The sequence below is a fragment of the Pelobates fuscus genome, chromosome 6 (assembly GCF_036172605.1).
Source record: "Pelobates fuscus isolate aPelFus1 chromosome 6, aPelFus1.pri, whole genome shotgun sequence".
NCBI lineage: Eukaryota > Metazoa > Chordata > Amphibia > Anura > Pelobatidae > Pelobates > Pelobates fuscus.
Window position 1 is genome coordinate 208,980,351 of NC_086322.1, and position 12,140 is coordinate 208,992,490.

At 40.1% G+C, this 12,140-nt stretch overlaps 1 protein-coding gene across 1 annotated transcript in view; it reads left to right on the plus strand.

Annotated features, from left to right (window-relative positions):
- Positions 1–12,140, plus strand: part of NAAA (N-acylethanolamine acid amidase) — an 82,846-nt gene that overhangs the window by 55,501 nt on the left and 15,205 nt on the right. Inside the window, exons 5-8 of the mRNA XM_063458692.1 lie at positions 3,835–3,914; positions 5,218–5,390; positions 10,290–10,352; positions 12,016–12,082. Of these exons, the coding sequence (XP_063314762.1) occupies positions 3,835–3,914; positions 5,218–5,390; positions 10,290–10,352; positions 12,016–12,082 (383 nt within the window). The remainder of the gene's footprint in view (positions 1–3,834; positions 3,915–5,217; positions 5,391–10,289; positions 10,353–12,015; positions 12,083–12,140) is intronic.

Sequence of the window (12,140 nt, forward strand, 5' to 3'; positions counted from 1 at the left end):
TTAAACTTATGTTGAACATAGTCTAGCCACACATAATAAGCCTGCTTCACACTCATAGTTTTAAAAAATTGGGCCGTTACTCTGTATGCCATGTTGTTTTCTACTGTTATTATTGAGCTTGATACAGCTGTCGTGGCTTTACAAGCATGTTGTTCTCACTGTCACAACAAAAATAAAGAATTATATAAAAAAAAAGGCCCCTTCCTCCCTCTCCCCCTCTCCCCAGATTGCACATTTACACACACACACACACAAACACTACATACAATGACACAACACACACACTACATACACTGACACAACACACACACACTACATACACTGACACAACACACACACACACTACATACACTGACACAACACACACACTACATACACTAACACAACACACACACTAACACAACACACACACACTACATACACTGACACAACACACACACACTACATACACTGACACAACACACACCCACACTGCATACACTGACACAACACACACACACACTATATACACTAACACAACACCCACACACACTACATACACTGACACAACACACACTGCATACACTAACACAACACACACACTCCATACACTAACACAACACACACACACTACATACACTGACACAACACACACACACTACATACACTAACACAACACACACACTACATATACTGACACAACACACACTGCATATACTGACACAACCCACACACACACTAACACAACACACACTACATACACTGACACAACACACACACTGCATACACCAACACAACACACACTGCATACACTAACACAACACACACTGCATTCACTAACACAACACACACTGCATACACTAACAACACACACTCTGCATACACTAACACAACACACACTGCATACACTAACACAACACACACTGCATACACTAACACAACACACACTCTGCATACACTGACACGACACACACTCTGCATACACTGACACAACACACACTCTGCATACACTGACACAACACACACACACTGCATACACTAACACAACACACTGCATACACCAACACAACACACACTCTGCATACACTGACACAACACACACACTGCATACACTAACACAACACACACTCTGCATACACTAACACAACACACACTCTGCATACACTGACACAACACACACTGCATACGCTAACACAACACACACATACACACTGCATACACTAACACAACACACACTCTGCATACACTGACACAACACACACTGCATACACTAACACAACACACACTGCATACACTAACAAAACACACACTCTGCATACACTAACACAACATACACTAACACAACACACACTGCATACACTAACACAACACACACTCTGCATACACTGACACAACACACACTGCATACACTAATACAACACACACTGCATACACTAACACACACTGCATACACTAACACAACACACACACTGCATACACTAACACAACACACACACTGCATACACTAACACAACGCACATACTGCATACACTAACAAAACACACACACTGCATACACTAATACAACACACACACTGCATACACTAACACACACAGTGCATACACTAATACAATACACACACTGCATTCACTAATACAACATGCACTCTGCATGCACTACACACTAACACACTCACTGCATCCACTATACTGACACACTCTGCATTCACTACACATTGACACACTCTGCATTCACTACACTAACACACACTCTGCATCCGCTAGACACTAACACACTCTCTGCATTCACTACACATTAACACTCTGCATTCACTACACTAACAAACACTCTGCATCGGCTACACACTAACACACTCTCTGCATTTACTACACATTAACACACTCTCTGCATTCACTACACTAACACACTCTCTGCATTCACTGCACATTAACACACACTCTGCATTCACTACAAATTTACACACACACTACATTCATTACACTGACACACTCTGCATTCACTACACCCTAACACACACTCTGCATTATTACACACTAACACACTCTGCATTCACTAAACTATGCACACACTCTGGATTCACTATACTGACACACACTCTGCATTCACTGCACTAACATACACTCTGCATCAACTGTACACACAGCATCCACTACACAAACATCCTGTATTCACAGTACACACACTACATCCACCACAAATTGAAACACTCTGCATTCACTATACACAGACACTGTGTCTAATACACACACTACATCCACTACAGACACTGCATCCACTAAACACATTTCATCTAGTACATACAAACACTACATCCACTACACAAACACACACTACATCCACTACTCAAACACTCTCTGCAGTCACTACACATTAACACTCTGCATTCACTACACTAACACACACTCTGCATCCGCTACACACTAACACACCCTCTGCATTCACTACACATTAACACACTGCATTCACTACACTAACACACACTCTGCATCCGCTACACACTAACACACTCTCTGCATTCACTACACATTAACACACACTCTGCATTCACTACACATTTACACACACTCTGCATTCACTGCACTAACACACACACTACATTCATTACACTGACACACTCTGCATTCACTACAGACTAACACACACTCTGCATTCATTACACACTAACACACACTCTGCATTCACTAAACTATGCAAACACTCTGGATTCACTATACTGACACACACTCTGCATTAACTGTACACACTACATCCACCACAAATTGAAACACTCTGCATTCACTATACACAGACACTATGTCTAATACACACACTACATCCACTACAGACACTGCATCCACTAAACACATTTCATCTAGTACATACAAACACTACATCCACTACACAAACACACACTACATCACTCTACACACACTACATCCACTACTCAAACACACTCTGTGTTCACTATACACACTGCATCTGCTACACAAACACACACTCTGCATTCACTGCACAAACAGTATCTAATACACACAAACACTACATCCATTACACACATTCTAATTCACTTCCACTATACACACCACATTCAGTCCCGCATCATTGTCAGCGGACTAGGTAGGGCGTGGGTGGGCGCCCCCATAATTTTCAGTTTTCAGTGACTTTAGCAGGAACAAAAAGTCAAATGTTCAGTCAAATTATAGGTGCCATCTTTATCAATGGCAGTATACAGTTTTGCAAATACCCCAGGATGATAGTTCTTCAGTATTATGACAGCTCTATGGGTAAGTCTAAGAATCATAAGACATTAAAGTGGTTATGATGACAGCAGACTGTGGGTGTCATTGATTGGTTCTACTGGTTGCTATTTTATTTTTGGCAAAACAACAATATTGAACAGTAATGACTGGGTGAGCAGGTCAGCATGTAACTTTCGCAAAAGCAATAAAATGAGCGAGGACAATCACCCAGAAGAGCCACTTGGTTTGTGTGAAACCACTAAAAATGGACTGAAGCCATAACCACTGTAATGAGCTGTAGTGGTTGTGGTGCGTAGAGTGTCATTTTGAGATGGATCTTTCACAAAATGTCTCCTTCCTGGTGTACCACTGGATTTATATGATGATTCCTCCCCATTTAATCCTTCCTTTCAGAGGAATCTGATATATTATGGTTGAGTAAGAAAATAATAAGACCGCTTGGGGAAAGTAAACTAATAATTACATTTGTTGCAATCAAATAAAAGTGCTGCCTATTTGGAAATTTAAAATGCATTAAAATTATGTGTTTGTATAAAAACAAAAAACTAAAAATTAACATACAATTGTAGTTTTATTTTACTCTAACACTTTCCTATAATCATTTTGTTAACCGTAGAGCATTCTGGTAAATGGTGGGAGAATCTAAACTCTGCTTACTTGAAAAGTGGTACTGCAGTCGGCTGGCTAATCAGAGATGTAAGTATATTATTATATCATAGCTTTAAAACAAAAGTTTCTCAGAAAAAATACAATTTGATAGCAGTGTTATTGTACTGTTATCGGTCTGTGTGAAATTTGACAACTGTATTGGGGAATATCATCCAGAGGTGGTCCTCACTCAGGACATCCTAAAATATAAGCAATTTACCAATCACTGTATTTTTTTTTCCTTAATAAATTACCTTCATGCCATCTTTGTCTTCTGACCTCTCACATGCTTATTTCTTTTCTCAAAACACTCTTTACTCTTGATTCCAGGGTAGACTGTAGAGACCGCTCCCATGAGATCCACACTTACTTGATATCAGTATCAATTCTTCTTCTTTTGTCTACTATGGATATCTCACCATATTCTGGCCTTTCAATTGTTTCCTGATCCCACTCTTGTTTAACTCAAACCTATGCCAACACTTTACCAATCTCATACCCACACTCTATGAGTACCAACCTGTGCCCCCATGCTCTCGGATTTTTATGAAGTGTGCAATTTATTTTTCATATCTAAATATGAAACTTGGCTAACATCTGGAGACACTACCTTCAATTCTGCCCTCTTCTACAATGGTTTAAGTTCTGTGGCAGCTGGCCGGTGCTTGCCTACCAGCTGCCACATCAAAAAGTACAAAAAAAAGTACATAAAGGTAATATTAATAATCTTGTGAAGTGAGAGCTCCCCTTTAATGAATCACTGGTTACAGTCAACTTTGTTTTTGCTATACCTTAACATCTCTATTGCAAATATCAGATAATATTTTCATCTGTTTTAGAAAACACCAGGAACAGGAATTAAAGGGACACTATAGCTAATTAGAGAAGGCAGTGTTCACATTACTGCCTAGAAACACATATAGTGGCAGTCACTTAGGCAGCCACTAGAGGTGCCTCCCTGGTCAGTGCTGCACAATGTGCAGCGATGTTAAGCGTCTCTGTGGTCTGCATGGAGATGTGAATGCTTTCCATAAAGATGCATTGATTCAATGCATCTCTATGAGGCGATGCTGATTGCCTTGCATGTACAATAGTCTCCCAATGCTTACCTATGAGAAATCATTGGATTGGCTGAGATCAACAAATTTGGTGATCTCGACCAAGGAGGCGAAGCAGGCTAGAGCCAGTCATTGCGAGATTGGTGCAGCGTGGGAAAAAAGGTAGGTAAACTACCTTTTTAAAGTAAGGAGAGGGGGACCTAAACTGTGCTTTTAAAACTAAACACATTTGTATTCCTGACACTATAGTGTTCTTTTAAGTATCACCTAATATATCTTTATTTCTTCACCAGACTCTGAATGATGCCAAAGATTTCCAATCAGCTGCTATAAAGCTCACCTACACACCCATAATTGCTGAAGCTTACCTTATCATGGCTGGGACAAAACCGAACGAAGGCCTGGCAATTACTAGAAACAGGGATGGACCAGCCCTTGTATGGAGTTTAAATCCTTTATTGGGAGAGTGAGTTATGCATATCTAATTTTCCTTCAGTCATCTAAACTAAGAAGGGATATAAATCAAAATAAAAAAAACACTGCTGTTTCTAGGCTTGTATTTTCCCGTGTTGTATGAGATTTTATCTGACTTTTGTAGAATATCCAGTTAGTCTCAGCTCACTCTGATCTAGTCCTGTAGGTACTGACATGTTCCGTTTGTGGTCTGTGCATCTCCACAGTTTCTTTTCTGATGGGTACCGTTAATTTAAAAAAAAAATTAAATCATTATCAGCATTGTTGTGGGTAAACCAGTGCATATGGCCACATGCAGGTCAAGCCTGTTGTCTTTGTTTTCCTGGCACATGTGTTGATGAGCTTCACCTGACAAGCTTTGTACAATATGAGTATGACAATTAATTTATACTTCATCTATTAATCACATAATTTCTAATTCCACGTGAGTATTTACAGACAGCATGCACTGCGCAGGGCTGGGTTTACAGCCGCACCTCTAATAGGAACACCAATTGGAAATGTGATTTTCTTCAGTTTTAATGTATTTTTAGATTAATGCCCCTGACTGCAGCTCTTTTTTATTTTAGGAGAGAGCAACAATATTGAATGGGATGTGCATTAGTAGATTGAACTGTGATTGTGTATGGGATGTTTTTATTTTTGTTTAGGTTTATCTTGCGGTGCAACATGTTGCAGCTAGTTACCATTTGTAACATAAGCACTTACTATGTATGCGCACAATGTGGGCTTACTCTAATTTGAGGGCTTCATTAAATTAAAGGGTGACGGCCACTATTCCTCATCTTTTTTTATTCCTCATTCAGCATGTGTGGGAGGCTGTGTTGTGTGTGTGTGTGTGTATGTGTATGGGCTGCTGTTTGTGTGTGTGTGTAAGATTCCCATTATTTGGACACATAGGCTCATAAACTGGGATTTTCCATGGCTTAATAAAAATTCACATAAAATTGTTTTTTTCTGGGCCCTATCAGGATTATAACTTGTATATAAAAAAGTCTAGAAGACTGGGCATCTCCACTTGTTGAGGTTATCTCCAAGATTATTGCAATCTACACATTTTTTTATCATTTAATACCTGTATTAACAGAGACAATAAGCTTTGCGTGTATCGGCCAACTGGCTATCACTATATGTATGGGGTTTCGTAGTTTTTAAGTTATTCTTTTTTTTTTTTTTTGCTAATTTGTAGTTTGTAGGATTTTCATGTTTGGAGAGAGCTGCTACTGACTAACAGAATGTCAGGGTACCTGCTGTCTCTACCTCTGTGGAGGTGAGACACTTGGACGTTCTTCCTCGCAAAAGGGTTGAATCACTCGTTTACACGCCGGCCGCGAGGGATCCACTTCCTTTTATGACGCGGCGTTCAGTAGCCGACGTCATGACGACAACCCAACCCGATCTGTCAATCAAGCCCCAAGCACGAATGAGGATTCGTCGGGGGCGTGATTACCTGTTTAGAATCAGGGTATAAAAGAGGTCTTTCTACGTTTGTTCATTGCCCTGTCGTGGTTCTAGCTTGTCTAGTCACTCAGTGCTCTTGTATTCTGTTAGTTTCTTTGGTTTTGACCCGGCTTGTCTGTGCTAGCTCGTTTACCTCTATTTCCCTTTGACTTGGCTTGTCTCTCGTTTACCTGCTCTCTCGTTCCCTCGACCTCGGCTTGTCTCTAGACCATTCTTTACTACTTCTTACGTTAGTCCGGCCATTCTAAGGTCCGGTATACGTACCCTGTACCTGTTTGTACTCTGCGTGTTGGATCCCTGTCCCGATCCTGACACAGAAGTGACAAACACTTTAGTAAATAATGGCTGGCTGTTAACAATTAGCAACAAAGTTGGAAAAAAAAGCCTTTTGTGTGTACCCATTGTACATTGCATTAACCATGGGGCACACATGCCACACATTGAGAAACAATACCTTAAACCTTTTCACTGGGGCACCGTCACAAGAGTGGGAAACACATAATTGGCAAGATAGAGATCAAAAGTATTTTGTATACTGAAACTGCTATTTTTCAGCTTTTCACAAAACAGACAAAGACCCCAAAAATTCTTACTTGTACTTCATGATAATGGTGATAATTTAAAGTTCCATTTCTGCTGCCCTTCCTGTTGTGTTTTTATTCACCACCTTCTCTAGATTGTAAGCTCTTTGAAGCAGTTTGCTCATCAACCGATCGTTCATGTAACATTTTATAACTGTCTCATTTATGGTTACATTTCCGCCTTTATAATATTTTAAAGAGCTGCAGAATAAGTTGGCGCTATGTGTCACGGCAATGGTGCATAACTCATTATTACGCTGTGGAATATTGTCCTTTAATGTAATTTGTGTAATGCATTCATGACCTGCCCGCCTGGTTGTCAATGTCAAAAGGGGTTAATTTGATTGTATGGAAGGTCAGGAGGGTTACATCCTTAATCCCTCTTTTGAAGCTTGGACTCCCCAAAGAGGTCAGATGACATAAGGGGTAATGTAAAATTGCATAGCAATCTGAAAAGGGGAAACATGTATCCTGTGATTAATCAAAGGCGCTGCAAGGTGTGAGATTCTACAGTGGAAAAGCCTGAATGTTTGGCACAAGCCATGTGTCCTGTACTTCTTAATTGAAGAGTCAATCTCTTTGATATGTTAATGGCCATTAGCCTTGGTCCAGTTTCATATTCAAAAGGAAAACACATTAATATTTACCCACAGAATAATAATTAAGCCTCATTTTTGTTATATTTGGAATGTGACAAGCACCATCTTCTAAACTAGCCCAAACATGAGTGGCATAACCTGACCATAGGGAAGGGAATTGTGATGTCTGCCATATTGGGTTACAAGTACGGAGTGCGAAATATCTATAGAATGGGGAAATAATAAATTCGTAGATACAATTATTATTTCTGTGGCAGGTACATAACAGAATTCCATTTGGATTGATGTGGATCTGGACACAAGGGGGTGGTAACTTAGGGTCTCTATAGATACGCTTTAACTCCACCTCTGGGTGAGGTGTGGTAATCCAGAGGGTATATCTCTAATGAGACTGAAGTGTGCATTGTACTTGCTTGGGGCCAGAATCTAATTCTAAGTGAGTCACCATCTTTCCTACCAGAGACCCCCTTGGGCAGAAGTATTTACTTTGAAGAGCTGAGTAAATGATTAGGACTTTCTGTTATTTTATCCCTTTTGTTTTTATCTGTTGTTGGTGTAAATAATTTGTTTTTTCATCTATATTTGTATGCACTGTGACTATTCTTTTTCCTTATAATAAATATCTCTTTTTTAAGTTTTGCCTTTGTCTGGTAAAAGACTCACGCTACCCGAAGAGACTAATTAGTAGTTTGCAATTGCTTAGACATTGTGCTAAGTTGTATTTGGTGGGGTTTTTTTATTATTGATTTACCTGGTGGACCAAGGCCCCTCATTTATAAATACTCTTGGTGGTGGCAGAGTTAAAATAGTAATAATTATACTATTATGGTTAAGTGTGGGTGCTGTTAAGGTGGATTTTGTCATTATTTCCGGTCTAGTGCAGACAAATAGTGAACTTTAACCCTTTCCCCACCACAACTACGTCACGCACACTCTTGAAGTAGGGTGCGTTCTTGACACTATATATGTGCCAATAATAATAATAATAATAATAATAATTAATAATACTACAGACATTACTAAAGACAAATGCAATTCCCTCCTAGTGTTCTTAAGTACTACGTATATTAATGATGACAAATTGTTTTGAGCATATCATGTGTGTGCTACTGTGTACAGTGAAAATATCCAAGGGTATGTTGTGGCGAAACCAACTTCGCCACTGTGAACTGGAGAAGCCTGGTTGCCCGCCTGCTGCCTTTGGACTATGGACCAGACTTCATGGGAATGTGATACCCCAGATAGCTATACCATGGAGCCTATTCATATAATGAAAGACTATGGGAAAGACTTTAGCTCCATGGCAATTGTACTGTGTGAATAGGATCTGCGCGCTATTCGGTAGTTTTGTGTGCTCAGATCCCAGCTATCTGGGGATATGTGAAATGTCTGTGTGTTATGGTTAAAAAGTAACTTTCTGTATTTTAAAGTGTTTTATGTCTTTCTGTAACCATGTGGTTAATGGAGTCTGTCTCTGTGCTGGAGATAATTAGATTACTTCTCCAGCACAGAGAAGGCTCTGTAAAAAACAGTCTGAGCTGGGAAGCTAGGGGTTTTAAAAGATACTTTACTAACTTTTGAACCCCTGGTCTGATCCATGCCATTTTTTAATATGTTGTTCCCCTGAATGGATTGATTGTGGATATGTATTTTTATGTGAATGTGATGTATGGTTTTAGAGTTAGGAAAGTTGTGTAAAAGTATATTTTAAACTGTATGCATAATGGGATTATGTGTCACACTAAGGGGAGGGGATGTGTGGGAGGTAACATCTATGTCATTGGTTCTTTTATGCCTCCCCCTGGGTGTGGCCTGTATGTGTGAGTTGGAAATAAAAGCCAGGCTGGATGAGCCAGTCCTCAGTTCCTGTTTAACCCTCAAAATGAAGTGTCGTCTCGTTCTTGGGGGGAATTGGATTGTAAGCTGACTGCCAGGAGTGTAAGCGGATTGTATGCTTTTCTTGTTCAGCTGTTCCAGTTCGGAGTGTTATCTTGTATCCAGTTCGGGAGTTTGGTGTTCTGCGGTAGCTGTGCCTGTCTCTCAAAAAGGGGATTAGCGCCTAAACTGGGTTTTATCCTCTTGTGTGTGAAACGGTCCGTTACATATGTGTCAAATATGTTGTCAGTATGCTATGTTGTTTTTCATTGTTAATTCATACAGGATTTACTGTAAATTTTAAGATACCCTTATACTCAAAAATAATCTGATATAATTTCTTACAGTTTATTTATATTTTGTTCTGTAAAGCAGATGGTTCCGTGTGGAAACAAATTACGACCACTGGACTGCTCCACCATTGCATGATGACCGCAGGTATGTAAAAATGTAATATAACATTGGGAGGTATGGAATTGGGATAGGTGGGTGGGCACACCAGAGAACAAAATAAAGATGGTGGAACGTGACCTTAAAACTAAATGTGGATTGTTGGGAGGTCTGGTAATAGAGTAATGCATTCAGTCATGGCAGATACAGTAATAATATTACGTTTACTTGGACTCAGTGACTATACTGGTTACACCTTGACACACAGATACACACACTGGCATATACGCACACTAACACACCGATACACACTGGCATATACACACACTGACACACGCTCAGATACACACACTCAGATACACACTATATTGCACACATACACACACACATACACACACACTCAGATAAACAAACTGACACACAGATACATATTTACACATAGATACACACACAGATACACTAACTTACACACGATACACACTGACAAACAGATACATACACGAGCACATACACAGATACACACACTGGCACACAGACACACACACACTGACAAACAGTTACAAACCATGGCACATACACAGATACACACACAGTGACATGCGCACACACACAATCTGACATACATAGACACATACACGTTATAATTTTATATTTGCAGCCACCCTCATGTTACAAAATCAGAGAATATGAGCACTCTGAAAATGGACAAAACCATAAAGGACTCAGTATCTTGCCCAAAGAAGGCCGAACTGATCATCCGGGTTTGCTGTATCTCTCCTGCAGAGAGAACTTACCGACATTTTGTTTCTGGACTGCCCTTATGGGTGAGATTTGTCTGATGTGCCTTGGAACTGGTTCTCTCTGTAATGGCACAAGTGAACAAAGCCTTTTTTGAGACCTCAGCAGGTATTTACCGAAGGGCAAGCTACTGATTTCCTCTAAATCTTTGTCCATTCTCAGAGTTCTCATATTCTCAGATTTTGTTGCACCCTCCTGTTAGTTTACCTTTTATGTCCAGGAGTGTGGCTTGGTTAAAGTCCTAGAGATGCTGGCTGAGGCTGATGGGAGTGAACATGAGGGTATGCAGCAGTTCACTCCTGGCTCTCTCCCCCATGCTGCCTATGTGCCCTCCTGCCTCCTTCCCTCCCTCCCACACGGTGGTCTTTTATGAAGCTTGGATAAAGTGATCGGCTGTCACTTCCTACCAGCAGCCGATATTTCAGGGGCTTGGTTGCACTCTTAAGAGGCCATGGCACCCGACCGAGCCCCTATTCAGCTATACCCATGGGGTGGACCTAAATGCATGGGCCACCTGATAGGCCCCTTCGAATTGTTGCGTGCTGTGGACCCATGGGACAGCTGCTTTGGGGCCCCCAGGAGTAACTGGGCTTGGGGCAGTTGCCATGTTTGCCCCTTGTTAAAGATGGCCCTGACTATAGCGTTAGGAATAATCATTTGTATTCCTAACACTATAGTGTTCCTTTTTGTGTGTGTTTTTTTTTTTTTTTAACAAAGCAAATGTATCCCTTTAACAAAATGAACTGCTCACATCTGATTGAGTGGATTGCTAACTACAATCTTTTTTGCAACAGTGTTACTTTGTGTTAATAACATATGTTTTGTAAATCAAATGTGAAAAATGAAAAATTCCTGTCTTACTGTAGGATGCTTTTAAACATTCTATATGTGAATATTTTATTTTGTCCAACAGCACTACAGCCTGCACAGCTTTGAACAAAACTGGTCAGGCAAACGTCAACTTAGATAGTTTATTTAAGGTGAGTTACATGTATGTGTGGATTGCTATGTATTTAAATGTATTTCTCAGTTGCTTGC